Below are 17819 nucleotides of genomic sequence, written 5' to 3'. Positions count from 1 at the left end.
CCCTCCTCAGTGAGAGACCAGGACTGAAATGCAAGTAACCCGGGGCACCCGGGGGGCTCAGTCGATTTAGCGTCAGCTCTTGATTTCGGTTCAGGTCACGATCTCGCCGTTCATGAGTTCAAGCCCCATGTCGGGCTCTGTGCTGACAGTGTGGAGCCTGCTTGGGATTCTCTCTCTCTCTCTCTCTCTCTCTCTCCCTCTCTCCCTCTCTCCCTCTCTCCCTCTCTGTCTCTCTCTCCCTCTCCCTCTCCCTCTCTCTGTCTCTCTCTCTCTCCCTCTATCTCTCTCTCTCCCTCTGTCTCTCTGTCCCTCCCCTGCTCTCTTTCCCTCTCCCAAAATAAATAAATAAAAACTTAAAAAAGAATGAAAAGAAAATGCAAGTAACCTGAGGCCACGAATGGAGGTGAAGACGGCACTGATGGCCCCGGGAACCCCCTGAGAGCTAGTGAACGAGGGAGGAGGGGCAGCAGAGGTGGGGAGACCCAAAGGCAGGAATAGTCAGCTGGAGGGAAGGGAGAGACATGGCCGTGGCCCGTCATGGAAGCGGCTCCAATCTGGATTTAAACCAGCCAGTTCTCTCAGCCGCAACCACAGAAGAGGCCGAGTGAAGACGCCCCTGGCCAACCCAGGCTCAGTGTCCACTCGGGCAGGGGCACAGCCCAGCAGGTGCGGCACAGCCAGGAGCTACCCTGGGGCCGGCCCCCCGACACAGGCAGGTCAGAGGGCACAGCCCCGGCCGGGACACTCGGCTTCTTCGGAAACTAGTGCTAGTGTTAGTTGTACAAACACGTCAAGGTCCAGACGTGAAACGACCCAGGAGGAAGTCCCAGTTGCCGTTCGGGCTCTAAGCCTCCATCTAATGGATTTTCCAGGTCGACCTGAACATGCAGAAGAGGGATGGAGGAGGGCATATACTTCCAGAGGAACTGACTGAAGCCCGAAGGAGCCCCCCCGCCCCCGCCCACGACATCCAGGGCCATTCTAGGCACAACCTGGGGTAAGTCACTTGCTACTATATCTGAAAGTCACAGAAGCAACAGAAGTGCAGGCAGGGTCTCCCCACGGACACACAGACACTCTCAGGTGGCTCCCATCACCTGCTGAGGCCGGGGGGCAGCTGGACACGAGTAACTGTGCTCAGAGAAACACCGCGACGAGCGAGTCCATGAGGGGAGAGAGGCCCCAAGCCCTTGATGGACAGAAGACAGCGTGGATGTTACTGGAAGGTGCCTAATTTGGAACACAGAATAAGGTAAAACCCCAGTGTCGGGTCGGAAGCCAGGAGACTCAGCAGCAGGACAGGAGGCAGAAGGCGTGGCTGGTGAGGGTTTCTGTAAGAACAAGAAGGTCTGCGCTGAGTTCTACGTGACCTGCAGGGCCACACTGGGCGCTGACCGTCCTCCCATCGCTGTGCAGACCCGGGGCCCTCGAGGAGGTCAGGTACGTGGCTCCGTCCTCCCTCAGGGCTGGGCTGGATGAGGACAAGTGTCACTTGTGAAGATGGGCCCTGATGGGGACCGCCTTGCGCAAGCAGGGAGCCGGGCTTGGTTAGGCCGGGTCCCCATCTCTGCGGGCTCCGGTCTGAGATGAAAGGAAGGGGTAAAGAGGAAGGTCACAGGCTGCAGTCACTCAGCACCTCCTGCCTCTCCTGTTTCCCAGTTCTAGAACTTTCTGTCAGCCGATGCGTGGGCCTCCGGGCCCGGCGACCTCACAGAGAGGCGGTGCTCCCACAGCAGCACACATTGCACTCAGAACAGGCTTGCATGTCCCCTTGTGCGGTCACTTGTCACCCAGGCACAGCAGGAGCCGCGCGTCCACAGCTGCACCCACTAAGGTGCCACAGTGCCTTCCTGCTCTGCAGAACCCCAGCACGCCCTGCACACGAGTGTTTCCTGAATCTGAAATTAAACTTGTGTCCCTTGTCCTGGCATCTGATTTACTCTCTATCTCTGTGACTGTTTCTTCTGGATGTTTCGTTGTTCAGACCGTGCACCTAGAGATTTCATTGACAAATAACACAAATGCTTTCCTTATTTAAAGTCAATACCATCTATGATAAGACGATGTCTTTTGTTTTTAATGTTTATTTTTGAGAGAGAGAGAAAGAGAGACAGAGCAAAAGCAGGGTAAGAGCAGACAGAGAGGGAGACACAGAATCTGAAGCAGGCTCCAGGCTCTGAGCTGTCAGCACAAAGTCCAACGTGGGGCTAGAACTCATGAACTGTGCGATCATGACCTGAGCTGAAATTAGACGCTTAACCTACTGAGCCACCCAGGCGCCCCAAGACAATTTCCTTAGTTGGTTATTATAACTCACCACACTGTGATATTTAAAATAGTTACTTTCTTGTGTCTCAGAAAACATTGGCGTTTCCAGCATCAAATTTTTTAACAAAACCACTTAAACCTATTTCTTTTTTAAACCTAATTATCTGATGATCCTGCTGAGTTCATAGAGGTGGAGGAAAAAGGGTGTAACAGGACATAAAAACTCCCCGTAGGTAAGGACGGTGACAATGATCCTACCTAGCAATTATAAAGCTCTTCCCACGCTCGTACACTTAATCCCCTCGCTCTGTCCCCACTACAACCACATGAGGAACATGTGGAACCACATGAGCACATCCCTGCTTTTTAGGTAACAAGTCTGAGGCACAGACACGAGGAAACTGAGGAAACTGACCAGGACTGAATGACCACCTGTAATCTGAGAAGTCAGTCTGGTCGGAGCATCAAAGCAGAAAATCACACCACAGCAGGAGGACAGCAGGGGTGTGAAAAGGAAAGCCCATGCACACCGGTCAGGGTCAGAACGGCTAAAATCAACCACTCAGGAAACAATGGATGTCGGCAAGGATGCAGAGAAAGGGGGAACCCTCATGCACTGCTGGTGGGAATGCAAACTGGTGCAGCCACTCTGGAAAACAGGATGGAGGTTCCTCAAAAAATTAAAAATAGAACTACCCTACGACCCAGCAATTGCACTACTAGGTATTTACCCAAAGGATACAAAAATACTGATTCAAAGGGGTACCTGCACCCCTCTGTTTGTCCAAGATAAATCTGGATCCACAATCCAAGATCTGGAAGCCGCCCAAATGTCCATCAATAGATAAACAGATAAAGAAGATGTGGGATATATACACAATGGAGTATTACTCAGCCACCCAAAGAATGAGATCTTGGCATTTGCAACAACTTAGATGAAGCTAGATAAGCTAGAAAGTAAGTGAAATGAGTCAGTCAGAGAAAGACAAATACCGTAGGCTTTCACTCATAGGTAGAACTTAAGGAACAAAACAGATGAACATAGCAGGGGGAAAAGAAAGAGACAAACCAAGAAACAGACTTTTCCTAAGTAGGCTCCACCCCCTTCCTGGAGCCTAATGCGGGGCTTGAACTCACAAACCTGAAATCAAGACCCGAGCTGAGATCAGGAGTCCAACGCCTAACCGACTGAGCCAACCAGGTGCCTCTTAAATAGACTCTGAACTACAGAGAACACACTGATGGTCACCAGACTGGTGGGTGGGGAGATGGGTGAAACAGATGATGGGGATTAAGGGAGTATTCCCTGCGAGGAACACGGGGTGATGTGTGGAAGGGTTGAATCCCTACATTGTACACCAGAAACAAATATGGTAATTATATGCATGTTAACTAACTAGAATTAAAATAAAAACTTAAAAAAAATTTTTTAATTAATTTATTATTGACAGAGAAACAGACCATGAGCAGGGGAGGGGCAGAGAGAGGGAGAGACACAGAATCTGAAGCAGGCTCCAGGCTCCGAGCTGTCAGCACAGAGCCCGATGTGGGGCTCAAACTCACAAACCGCAAGATCGTGACCTGAGCCGAAGTCGGACACTTAACCAACTGAGCCACCCAGGCACCCCTAAAATAAAAACTTTAAGAAAAGAAAAAAATTGTAAAGCATGTGGATCAATGACCTACATATTAGAGCTAAAACCATAAAACTCGTAAAACATAGGCAGGAATCTTCACAACTTTGGACGTGGTGGTGGATTTTTGGATACAAGGGCATCAAAGGACATTATCAAGAATGTAAAAAGACAACCTACAGAGAGGAGGAAAATACTTGCAAATCACACATCTAATAATGGCGTAACATCCACAATATACAAAGAACTCCTACAGCTCAACAACAAAAGACAAACAACCCAATTAAAAATATGGTCAAAAAGCTTGAATAGATAACCATCTAAGGAAGACTTACAAATGGACCACAAGCACATAAAAAGATGCTCCACATCATTCATCAGTCATTAGAAATACAAATCAAAACCCTAACGAGATACCAGTTTGTGGTTTTCAAAAAGACAAGTTTGTAAACCCAGAAAATAACAAATGCTGGCGAGGACATGGAGAGCTGGGAATGCAAAATGTGCCGTCTCTGTAGAAAATGGTTTGGTGTTGGCTCCGCGGTCCCTCTCACAGGGACATGCCTGAACTGATTGAAAGCAGGGATTCAAACAGATACGTGTATGCTGAAGATCATTGCACAATTGTTTATAACAGCCAAGCAGGAAGCAACCCAAGATGTTGACAGATACATTGATAAATAAAATGTGATACATTCACAGGATGGGATATTATTCAGCCATAAAAAGGAAGCTCTGACACCAGCTACAACGTGGATGAACCTAGAAGACATTGTGCTGAAGGAAATAACACAAATGCGGGTGGACAACCGCGACTCAGCGGGCAGAGCATCTGACTCTTGATTTCGGCTCAGGCCATGATCCCAGGGTCGTGGGATCGAGCCCCGTGCTGGGCTCCACGCTGAGCATGGAGCCTGCTTGGGATTCTCTCTCTCTCTTTCTCCCTCTCTCTCTGTCCCTCTCTCTCTCGTTCATGCTCTCTTTCTATATATATATAAAATAAAAAATAAATTTAAAAAATAGGACCACCATGAGATGAACACACTTGTACGAGTTGCCTGGGATAGTCATATTCAGAGATCACCAGGGGCTAGGAAGATGGGGAAGCAGAGACTTATGTGAATGGTATCGAATTTCTGCTTGGGATGACGAAGAGGTTCCGGAAATAGATATTGGTGATGATTGTAAAATATAGTGAATGGACTTCGTGCAGTGAACTGCACCCTTAAAATGGTTAAGATGGCCAATCAGCAAAACTAAAAGGCAACCGACAGAATGGGAGAAGAGATTTGCAAGTGCCATATCAGATAAAGGGTAAGTATCCAAAATCTATAAAGAACTGATCAAACTCAACACCTAAAAAAACAAATAATCCAGTGAAGAAATGGGCCAAAGACATGAATAGACACGTCTCCAAAGAAGACATCCAGATGGCCCACCGACACATGAAAAAATGCCCCACATCACTCATCATCAGGGAAATACAAATCAAAACCACAAGGAGATACCGCCTCACACCTGTCAGAATGGCTCACATTAACAACTCAGGCAACAACAGACGTTGGCGAGGATGCGGAGAAAGAGGATCTCTTTTGCATTGTTGTTGGGAATGCAAGCTGCTGCAGCCACTCTGGAAAACAGTACGGAGGTTTCCCAAAAAACTAAAAATAGAATTACCCTACGACCCAGCAATTGCACTAGTAGGCATTTATCCACGGGATACAGGTGTGCTGTTTCGAAGGGACACATGCACCCCCATGTTTATAGCAGCCCTATCGACAATAGCCAAAGTATAGAAAAAGCCCAAATGTCCATCGACGGATGAATGGATAAAGAAGATGTGGTATATAAACAATGGAGTATTACCCGGCAATCAAAAAGAATGAAATCTTGCCATTTGCAACTACATGGATGGAACTGGAGGGTATTAATGCAAGCGAAATTAGTCAGAAAAAGACAAATATCATATGACTTCACTCATATGAGGACTTTAAGAGACAAAACAGATGAACATAAGGGAAGGGAAGCAAAAAGAATATAAAAACAGGGAGGGGGGCAAAACAGAAGAGACTCAGAAATATGGAGAACAAACTGAGGGTTACTGGAGGGGTTGTGGGAGGGGGGGTGGGCTCAATGGGGAAGGGGCATTAAGGAATCTACTCCTGAAATCATTGCTGCACTATATGCTAATTTAGATGTAAATTTTAAAAAATAAAGAATAAAATGTTTAAAAATGTTTAAGATGGCAAATTTTATATTACGCAAATTTTACTACACTAAAAAGTGCATGGTTTTCCTTCTTTTGAAATAAGTCACTCACAACCTGTATCTGCAAGACCAGATCACCCCCATGAGCTCCAGATCTGATGTTCCCACTGAACACACCCAAACTCAACATCCAAAACTGATGTCATTGTTTCACCACAACCAAGTCCCTGCTTCCCTTGAAAAATTTACTTCTTGTTCTTTCTCCCGAAAGCCTTGTCCTGCAATGACAGCACTGCCCTCCACTAAATCCATCAGTCTTTAATTCTCTCTTCCTCACTCCTGCCACCAGTCAGCAACTCGGCTTTTGATTGGCTTTCTCTTCATCGGTCCCACCTTCCAGATGGATCTGGAACCGCCTTCCTCCTTCTCCTCCCAGCAGTCGGTCCTGGTTCAGGACTTCTTCTTTCCTCTCTCACCTGGATTATTGGATAACTTCTTCTTGACCTTTCTGCCTCTCTCATATCCCTCTACGGAGAATCATCTGTCGTCCCCGGCCCATCCTCAGAACAACCACCAACATTTGCTCGCAACGTCACAGATCTGAGAATGCCACTTTCTTCCTCTGAAATGTTCCTTGACACCATTTAGGAAAAAGTCAGAAGCCCCTAGCACGCAAGACTGGCCCTTCACAACTGGACCCCCCTCCCTTCCCAGCCACTCACCTTCCAGCAACACTGACGGCTTGCTCTTCGTGCTGTCTTCTTCCTTCGATGTGCTCTTCCTATAATGGCTACCCTCCCAAATCCAGCTCAAAGGCATGGATCAATCCTCAGTCCCCATGGGAAGGATTAGCCGCTCCCTCTGGCTGGTAGCATTGCCTACTGCAAGCGTTTGTCCCACTGTTTTAAGAGTACTTCCCTCCCTGCACCCCTACCCTAGAGCATAAACTCTGGGCAGGGACTGGGACTTGATCCCACTTGTTCATTTTTTCACAAATTATAATTCAAAGGAACAAGAGAAGAAAAGACGTCTTTCTCGCAACCCAAAAGTGAGTATTCAAGGGAGTTAGTAAAATTTGTTTAAAATATTTGTAACCTCAAATGCTCTTTGAATTACTAAAAATAAACAGAAATAGAAAATATAATATATAGGGAATGCTTTGAACTTTAATTCCAAGCAAAGATCACAGAAAACCTCATATTACCATACTAGCTGATCCAAATCCACACGCAAATATTGATCTTTATAACCACATATTATGCACCCGTTACATGCCACACACTGACTAAAGACACCAGGTTCTCAAGTATAGTTGAACTGTGATGACACAGAATTAACGCATCTACATAAAGAGAGCGTATTTAATTTATTTTTTTTTTAAGTAGGCTTCATGCCCAGTGCAGAGCCCAGCATGGGGCTTGAACTCACGACCCTGAGATCAAGACCTGAGCTGAGAGCAAGAGTCAGACCCTTAGCCAACTGAGCCACCCAGGTGCCCTGAAAACTTAATTTATTCATCTGGAAAGTTTACCTTTGCTGACTCACCACACCCAACCTCCAGATGATTTGGGGGATGTTTGAAGAATTAAATTTTTCAGCTCCAGCATATCTGAGGGGTTTTCCATGATGTATTCTAGTCAAAAGCCATGGGGCTCTCCCAAGAAATGTTGACTATAATGACAAAACGAGCTGATGATTGGTGTGATAGAAACAGCTCTGGGCTGGCTGTCAGGACCACTAGCAAGTAACCCTGTGACCTTGGGGAAGTGAGTCATTTTGGCTACTGTCATTTTGGCTTCCATTTCATCTTTGATAAAAATAAAGAAGTTGGACTCAAACCTTGACTTTGGTGTTTATTAAAGAACGTTTGCTTAATAATTAGTTGATTAGTTGTATGTTTTTTGGTAATTTTCCTTGCATTTCACACTCTTAAAAAATTCTTTTAAGATGCATCCTGCTACGGTAAGTCCTAAATGATGCTCCCCAACATTTTAAGTTGAAAAGACGAGTCTAAGTAGCAATTTCATTTTGGCAAATAAAGTATGTTTTCTCATGGTTAAATTTATACACCAAAGGCGGGGGGGATCCTTTGAAAAAAGGCAAATACATTGTGGGCTTCCTGCCAATAAGGACATAAAACTTCCTTGTGGCCATTAATGAAAACTCACACATGCTTCCAAAGTTCTGTAGACACCGAAAAGAAAGAAAACACTCAAATGAGTCACCGGTTTCCACATGCAGGGCTGACAACTATATAAATCTCTGCAGCGGCCGGCAGAGAATGCGGAGCGACCATGCGGCTCGCGGTGCTGTGTGTCCTGTGTCTGCTGCCCCAAAGCCCAGCCCTGCCGCTCCCCCGGGAGGCGGGCGGCCACAGTGAGTCACAGTGGAAGCAGGCTCAGGTATGTCCCTGCCGCTCGGAAGCGCGTTTTTCAGTTGGGGTAGTTTTTCTGATTATGTAGAATATGGGTTTCGATCGGGGAGCACTGCCCAAACTGGGCTCCCGCTCCCGCCCCTCCTCCCTCACCACACAGACGACATGAGAAGGTTAGTGCCCTTCTGTGAGCTCTGGTATTCCCCGTGCAAACCGGGGACAACGGTGCAGTCGACCCACGGGGGTGCCCCCTCAACAAATTGAAGTTGTTGATATCACTTCTTGTGGCTGGAGATTCTTTCCATAGAGAGCTGAGTGTCACTCTTAAGGACTCCTGGTGGTGGCTTGAAATCAGAAAACAAGGGTAGAGTTGGCAGCTGTCCGCTTACAAGCCGACGGGGACGGCGGGCGGGCACGCACTGGTAACTTCGCCCAAGGGGGACACAGATACTCAGCTCATGGGATTGTTGTAGTGAAGAAGCGAGTGACAACAATGCCAACTATCGTGCAGGCCATTTCTGATCATACGGGCTGCACTGTGCTGTGTGTCAAGGAACCTGCAGCTCTATCCCAGGACACGGACGGAAAGTCACGCAGATTCCCGTACTTGGTCATGGTAGCGACAGGAGTCAAGGGCAAGTCTTGCTGGTTCAAAAACCATGGTCTTTCCAGTATACGACTTCACAAGCAAACTAATAAGTATAAGTAGTTAATTTTCGGTATTTTTCCTCCCGAGCAGGGAGGAAAAGTTTAAGTTCATAAACTTAAGCCTTAAGCATAAGAAAAGTCTACTTGTGTCTCACGTTAACTCTGAGAAACTCCCCGTACCGTGCGAAATTCCTAACATTTGACTGTTTTTTACCTGCAAAACAGCGATTTCACAAGGTTAATATAACTGGTTCCCCCGAAGCAGTACATTTGCAAGAACACTGAGCCCCTGTACTTAGTGCGCCAGTTGCTAATAAACCAGAGAAAGCAGGAAAATTCATATCAAGGATGCAAAAAGATCTCTTCCAAAAGAGTGTCTTTGTAAAGCCTGCAGTTAAGGAAGGGATAAAAGGACTTCTTTGCAGAGCACCTGGGGGCTTAGTCAGTTAAGTGTCCGACTTCGGCTCAGGTTATGATCTCAGGGTTCATGGGTTCGAGCCCCATGTCGGGCTGTCTGCTGTCAGCACGGAGCCCGCTTCAGACCCTCTGTCCCCCGCCCCTCCCCTGCTCTCTCTCTCTCTCTCTCTCTCTCTCTCTCTCCCCATCAAAATAAATAAATACACTTTAAAAAAAGAAAAAGAAAAAAGAAAACAAAATGTGTCTCCTTTGGTTCCTCATGGGGTGACCCTGTGCTGATTTCCTTCTCTGAGCCATGACTCATCATGACAAAGCCGTCCCTACTTCCCGGGGTGGCTCGAGTTTAAATGTATGTGAGGATCCTGGTCTTGTCCCTGCCAGTGACAGGTGCTCAGTACAAGCTCTCATGAAGCCGCTGGCGCTGTTGCATTCACTGTTTACTTTTTGCTACTCAGGCTGCTGGACTGCCATGCTCCTATCCAGACACTCGGGTCCCTTAAGAAAGTGCCAAGGCCCCAGCTGTACATGGAATACACCTGGCAGACCTGCCCTGTCCTGCAGCCTCGAGGTGTGGGCTCTGCTGGAGCTTTAGCAATGAAAAGAACCCAGCACGGGCAGTGAGGGGACAGGGCCAGTTCCGGTACTAATGTAATGGGTGGCCCCGAGCACATCATTCAGCTGTTAGGAGCTTTGTTATCTTCCCCCAGAGAATATGCACGTTCAACAAAATGCTTTCACAATAACCTTCCCAGGACTAAAGCTTAAAGACCCTTTAACCTCCGCGAGGGCCAGACCTCTCGAGAATCTCAGGCGTGGCTGCTGACTTCGGACCTCCCCACAGCGTCTCTGCTGTGCCCTGCGGGGACACACGGGGTGCTCTTCCTGACGGGCCAGTCCAAGCCAGCCTGTGGTTTCTAAAGGGTACAGTGGGTCTCCTCAAAACATCTAATGGGGTAAAAGGAAAATGGACGGACTCTTTTGCTCACGAAATGGAATGACTATGTGTCATTATCGATACTAAATTTTTTTTTTTTTTAATTTTTTTTTTCAACGTTTTTTATTTATTTTTGGGACAGAGAGAGACAGAGCATGAACGGGGGAGGGGCAGAGAGAGAGGGAGACACAGAATCGGAAACAGGCTCCAGGCTCCGAGCCGTCAGCCCAGAGCCTGACGCGGGGCTCGAACTCACGGACCGCGAGATCGTGACCTGGTTGAAGTCGGACGCTTAACCGACTGCGCCACCCAGGCGCCCCTCGATACTAAATTTTTATCTCATTAATGCACACTTATTTCACTTAATGACCGTGTAAGGACTCTGTCTTCAAACCACCGTTGGAGTCCACAGGAGCCAGAGGCAAAGATGATGCATAGACCTCGGAGACATAAGAAAAAGACAGTAAATACGATGAGAGAACAATTTCTTCTTTCCGACAGGAGTATCTCAAGAGATTTTACCCATCTGACGCCAAATCGAGGGATGCCGACAGCTTCGGAGCCCAGCTCAAGGAAATGCAGAAGTTCTTCCGCCTGCCCGTGACTGGAATGCTGGACTCCCGCGTGATAGTGGTAATGCAACAGCCCAGATGCGGGCTTCCGGACACCGGAGAAGACTTGCCATCCAGAAACAGGCCAAAGTGGACTTCCAGAGTGGTCACCTACAGGTTAGTTTTCCTTCGGTTCATTCGGGCAGAGACCAGTAAAACCCTCTTCCTAGGAGGTCAAACGTTGCCTTCTTGTTTGCTACCAGGATCATATCGTACACTCGAGACTTACCACGTGTCACAGTGGATCATTTAGTGGCAAAGGCCTTGAATATGTGGAGCAAAGAGATCCCACTATCCTTCAGGAGAGTTGTGCTGGGAATTCCCGATATCGTGATTGGCTTTGCAAGAGGAGGTAAGGAGGGTTCCCGCAGGCTAGTCCTGGGTGCTGTTTTGTTTGTTATTTATAGCAGCACCTTCCTCTTTTCAGGATTTAAGATCTTTTATATACATACGATCTTTCAATATGATATACATATGACATATATAATAGATAATGATCTATATATAGACATATATAATGATGTATATATGTCACTATACTTTTGCTAGTTTGTTAGTGTAGAGCCACTATTTTTTAATAAGTTTAATAAGTTTATTTTGAGAGAGAGAATGAGTGGGGGAGGGGGGACAGAGAGAGAAGGAGAGAGAATCCCAAGCAGGCTCAGAACTGTCAGCACAGAGTCCCACACAGAGTTCAATCCCATGAACCCTGAGATCATGACCTGAGATGAAATCATGAGTTGGACGCTTAACAGATTAAACCACCCAGGTGCCTCTAGAGCCACCAGAGGGGTGCCAAATCATCGCCCATGAGCTGAACCTGGCCTGCCATCCATTTTTGTAAATACATTTTTATCCTTTTTTCTCTGTTGGGCAGTTCCAGGATTTTATAAATAAATATTTATTAGAACACAGTGACAGTCAGGGCACCTGGGTGGCTCAGCTGGTTAAGCGTCTGGCTTGCTCAGGTCATGATCTCACAGTTCACGGGTTCAAGCCCCACATAGGGCTCTGTGCTGACAGCTCAGAGCCTGGAGCCTGCTTCAGATTCTGTGTCTCCCTCTCTCTCTGCCCCTCCCCACTTGCAAGTGCTCTCTCTCTCTCTCTCTCTCTCAAAAATAAATAAACATTAAAATTAAAAAAAAAATAGAACCTAGTGATGGTCCTTCATTTTCCTGTTATCAGTGACTGCTTTGGGGCTACAGTGGGAGGGCTTAGCAATTGTGATAGGTGCTACCAAGCTCACTAATACTAAATTCCTTATTATCTGGTCCTTTACAGAAAATGTTTACCAACCCCTGTTTTGTAGCATAAATCCTGATAGATGTATAAATGCATATGTGTATATCTATGGGACAGGTTACAACGTACCTAACATCAACACTAAACCAAGAGAAGGGGTTATAACTTCCAAAGGCCCAGTGGTCTTCCTGATGACCTGTTACCAATAGTGGAGTAGAAAAGCAGAAAATGAGAGCATTCAGATTATAGGGCTTCCAGAGATACAACCCATATACACAAACGGCTATTAATGGCTAGTGTTTTATGATGCCAATTTAGAGAAAGATACTGTTCTTTCCAGTCTGTCCTAATGTTGAAACTGCCCGGGAGCTGTGACTGTAGCTGAAATTTGAATTCCGGCACAGTACTGACAACGTCAAAGAGAACATTGCAGAAAGAAGTCATTGCTCATGGTGCTCCCGGGTTTCAGGAAATGGATAAACTGGATACAGCCTTATACCAATTCAAAAACAAACATCCCTACATCACAAATAAAAGCGCTTGGCAAAATTCATTTTGACACTTGGTGCACGGTTCTCCTAGAGACCATCTGTTCTGCCCACAGAGAACTAGCTAGGCTTTCAAGGAAAAGCTTCTAAAAGGTACACACGTTAAGTTCCCAAACGTAATACCCCACCCATTCTCCATCCTGCCCAGGACCAAATGTGACACCCACATGCCAAGCTTTCAGTCTCAGATGGTTATCGGGGCTGAGCAGTGGTTTTCTGAAACAGAATGTTCCTGAGACCCATAAACACGCACACTGCCCTGCTGGTAACCCCATGTGGACTTTGTGGACGGGGCCGAGCTTCATAGCTGCTGTCACTGTATCAACCACAGTCACTAAAGGCAACCTCCCTCTTTGTTTCAGCTCACGGGGACTTCTACCCATTTGACGGACCAGGAGGCACACTGGCCCATGCCTACGAACCTGGGCCGGGCCTGGGAGGAGACGCCCACTTCGATGAGGACGAGCGCTGGGCCGACGGCAGGGGTCTAGGTCAGCACCTCATCACTCTTCCCCTGCACGTACTTGCAAACGTCTGAACTTGATCACTGCTCTAAGCAGTAATAAGTATTGACCCATCGTTAGCTGCCGATGACTGTACCCTGTGCTCTAAATGCATTATTTCATTTCACATGCTTATAATGCTGTGTGGATGGGAGCTGGAAGGGAGTGCAAACCACACCTGGTTCACCCTGCTGGGCCTCTACCAGCCACTCCCTGTGTGTCTCTAGCCAAGTTATTTGACTTCTCTGAGTCTCAGTTTCCACCTATGAAATGGTACTATAAATAATTCCCACCTCGTAGGATTGTTGTTTAAATTAAATGAGATAGGGGCGCCTGGGTGGCTTAGTCGGTTAAGCGTCCGACTTCAGCCAGGTCACGATCTCGCGGTCCGTGAGTTCGAGCCCCGTGTCGGGCTCTGGGCTGACGGCTCGGAGCCTGGAGCTTGCTTCCGATTCTGTGTCTCCCTCTCTCTCTGCCCCTCCCCCGTTCATGCTCTGTCTCTCTCTGTCTCAAAAATAAATAAACGTTAAAAAAAATTTTTTTTAATAAATTAAATGAGATAATGTTTATGCAGCGCTTAGCATAGTGTTTGGGATACCTTAATAATTTGATAAATTAGAGTTCTTTATATTTCCCAAAAGTAAGGTGTTTTTCAGGGTTTTTTTTTTAAGCTTATTTATTTACTTTGAGAGACAGAGAGAGAGACAGAGTGGGGAGGGGCAGAGAGAGAGACAGAGACAGAGAATCCCAAGCAGGTTCCATGCAGTCAGTGCAGAGCCTGATGTGGAGGCTCAAACTGAGGAACCATGAGATCATGACCTGAGCCGAAATCAAGAGTCTGACGCTTAACTGACTTGAGTCACCCAGGTGCCCCACAAAAAGAAAGCATTTAAAAGGATTCTGAGTCTCTCTCTCTCTCTCTCTCTCTTTTTCAGTTTTATTTATTTATTTTGAGAGAAAGAGAAGGAGAGAGAGAGAATCTGTAGCAGGCTCCATGCTGTCAGCACAGAGCCCTACGTGGGGCTTGATCCCACGAACCATGAGCCTATGACCTGAGCTAAAATCAAGAGACATACACTCAGCTGCCTGAGCCTCCCAGGCACTGCAGTAAGTTTGTTTTCCTGGAGGAGAAAGGGAAGCAGAGACTATGATACTTGGGAGTTGTAGACCATTCTGAGATCGTTCACTGTTCACTATGATACTTGGGAGTTGTAGGCCATTCGAAGATCATTCACTGTCCAAGAGGAGCCCAGGCCATGGCCCAGCCCATCATGGGAGACCACAGACCCCCCAGGACACTAACGAAGAAAATCTCTGGGGTAAATAATATGAAGTGGAGATGATTCTATAAGTAAATATGTTACACGAAATCACACGGCTGCCAAGCATCCTGGAGAGGGAGGTCGGGGCCTGTGCGAAGGGAGATCACAGCATGGAGGTGCCTGATGCGGGGACACTGGCCGCCGCGTCCCCTTTGAGAATGACCCGCAGCTGCCCCTCTGTGAGTCTGAGGAAGGAAGGACAGACAGGAGGACAAGGAAGTCAATGGAACACAGCTGATGCCGCCTGGATATGCTGCCCTTAGTGTGGGCGTCCTCATAGCGGCCTCCCTCTCCTGACACTCCGCACCCCCGTCTGTGAGCGACTAGCCCCTGTCCCCAGGTACCGGGGGGTTCACACCCGTGACAGCCCCACACAGCAGAAGCAATTGCCTCTGAGCAGCAGGGGAGGAACTGACATGTTTGTCCGTCTGTCCGCGTCTCCGGGGGGCTCAAGCCCGCGTCCACATGCCTCTGCGTTCCCTCCAGAAAACTGCCAAGTGACCTAGGGCGGGGGGCCGCAGGGACAGAACTGTCATTTCTCCAATGGCAGCAAGGGGGTGACACTGAAGCTCCTGTGACTGTCCTCAGCCGTCCCCGCCCGCGAGTCCTCCCCAGATGGTGTTTTCTGTTTCCTGTTACAAATCTTTTATGTCTCTATTTACATGGCTGCTTCCGTCATTACCATGTGCCGCTCTTCTGTCGTAGGAATTAACTTCCTGGCTGTTGCAACCCATGAACTTGGCCATTCTCTGGGCCTGAGACATTCGTCCGATCCCGACTCTGTCATGTACCCCACCTACGGAGCCAGGGACTCTGAGAATTTCAAGCTCTCGCCGGGCGATATCAGAGAAATCCAGGAATTGTATGGTAATATTTATGATCTCCCATAAGGGGGCTTTCACATAGTCTGCTCGGGGAGGACTTGAACAGGAAACCCTGGGAAACGGAAAAACACCCTGCACCTCACATCTCAAGCCCACTGAGGAAAGAAATTGGAGAACTTAGACACTCCGAGGGTAACCAGGCTATTTCATACGATGAGATCATTGATTTCAAGTTTTCAGTAACATGGTATCGTTTAGTAAAATCCTGAAAATGACACCAGGAAGGTGTTTTTCCCCCCCAAGCTGCCACTCGCTGTTCTTTCTAGCTCAGTTCAGATACTTTCCATAGAGTGTCTCCCTGAGGGGACGCCCTGAGGAATAGAGCATCTTCCTCCCTAGCTGCCTAAGGGTCTGAAAGATCAGAGAAGCCATAAAAATGCTTCCAGCAGATGGGGTGATGTCCTCAGGAGAAAATTACCCCTAGAATAAAGTGCATTTAAGCTCTCAGTGGCACCTACAACATACTATCAATCGGCATTTCCTAAACTGTGTTCCCAGAACACTGAGTAGTCCTACAAGACAATTCCCTACGGAAAAACCAGTTCAGGAAACACAACCTACTGTATTTCAGGTGCACAGGATATTCAGGAGTCCCTCCCGTGCTTGTTAAACTCAGCACTTCCTAAGGGAGAATCCTTTCAACGCAATGCCCGAGTGAGCCCTCACAGAACAGTGCTGCAGAGAGCGCATTTTGGAAAATACCATGTAACTGTACCTTAAAGTTCTGGCTCACATTGCTGCTGCTGTCAGAAAAATTCATAAACCACTGCCAACTGTCGATAAAGTTATCACCAATAAAACAGAAAATGGTGCCTCCCCTTATATACCTGTGAGATTCATGGAGCGCTCAATGGCATGGGTTATTGTGTTAGAACCTTAAGAAAAGTAGAAAGGGAACAAAAAAGGGACAGATTAGATTTCAGAAGAAGACAGACCAAGGCATTAAATTCTTACATGTTAGACACTGAGGTGCCCCTGAGTCAAAATTGGAAAGAGGTCACTTTTGGACAAATGAAAGCAAGACTTAATTATACAGGTTTTAAATGGAGTGAGTTCATTAATCCAAGAAGTCATACGCACAGAAAATATAAATTCAAAAGAATATGATTAACCTCATGGATGTGAAATTCTCGATGTTCTTTTCAGAATAATAAAAATAAATCTAGCATTTAGCCTACCCAGCATTTCACGAGCATTAGTTCATTTGAGGCAACAATCCGATGAGTGGCTGGGGTCCTCCTTGTGCACTTGATCTAGCACTGAGAGAGATTAAGTGGAATCTTATCCAAGACCACACGGTGGTGACACCAGCAGAGACAGGGAGGGGACACATCGGCCCCCAGGGCCTGCCCCTCAGCCCAGCACCACCTTCTTAGCCTTCTAAGATTGTTCTTCAGAACCTTTGTTGCAGACACAGAAAACCAGCCACATGAATGATACGCTGTACTTTCTGCAACACGTCTTCTGTTCTTAGGGTCCTAGGATGGGTTTTATGTGTTTTACACCAGGTGAGATGTTCCTATTTTCTCTCTGAACAGGAAAGAGAAGTAAATCAAGAAAGAAGTAGGAACTTCGGGGAGAGCACACGTTCATTCATGGGATTCCTTGTAGCTCTTCTCCAACCAGAACTAATGCACACAGTCCTTGAATGTCTCTGAGCACTGACTTGGCTCTTGCCTGTATCGTGGTTGGTTTTCACGTGTCTCTCTCTCTCTCCCTCTCTCTCCTTCTGGGGATAAGCCCCCTTGTGGCCTGAGTGTCTCATTCATTGATGACTTTCCTCGAGCAACTTGCACTTGGTAGATATTAATAAGTGTTAAATACACAGATAAATAAAGTTTGTATTCCATGGTAAAAGCTTTCTCCCAGGAAGTACTCTGTACAGCGAGATCAAAGACTGAAACAAGCAAACAGACCAACAGGAATCCCACCACATCATTCTGGGTCTTCAGCTGCACTCACCCCATCACTGTGTGGGCAAGGAGGGAGGTCCAGCCCCTCTCATTCGCTCGTGTGGCCCCGAAGGCACACTGAGTTTCCCTTATTGTCTTGGCCTACTCTCACTCTGAGTCTTCTGGTGAGCCCAGGTCTTCCCGCAAAATGTGTGAATTCCCTCTATGGGATTTCCACTCCCATAGTCACTTGTGGCTGAGTTCCTACCCCCAACCCAATTTCCCTGCATCTCTCCTGATACAACTGCTCCTCAGGGCCCACCCGACATCAGTC

The 17819-nt window shown here is 47.2% G+C and overlaps 1 protein-coding gene across 1 annotated transcript; it reads left to right on the top strand.

Annotated features, from left to right (window-relative positions):
* The first annotated feature begins 8404 nt into the window (after positions 1 to 8404).
* MMP7 (matrix metallopeptidase 7) lies at positions 8405 to 17517 on the top strand. The gene is made up of 6 exons (XM_007075969.3): positions 8405 to 8512; positions 10985 to 11211; positions 11298 to 11446; positions 13247 to 13375; positions 15415 to 15576; positions 17132 to 17517. Exons 1-6 carry the CDS (start codon positions 8405 to 8407, stop codon positions 17158 to 17160), a joined length of 804 nt encoding a protein of 267 aa, XP_007076031.1. The 3' UTR covers positions 17161 to 17517.
* Positions 17518 to 17819: the final 302 nt, after the last annotated feature.

Source organism: Panthera tigris, chromosome D1, assembly GCF_018350195.1.
Source record: "Panthera tigris isolate Pti1 chromosome D1, P.tigris_Pti1_mat1.1, whole genome shotgun sequence".
In the NCBI taxonomy this organism is placed as follows: Eukaryota; Metazoa; Chordata; class Mammalia; order Carnivora; family Felidae; genus Panthera; species Panthera tigris.
The sequence above is the reverse complement of the archived record's forward strand: the minus strand, read 5'-3'. Positions and strand labels throughout refer to the sequence as shown.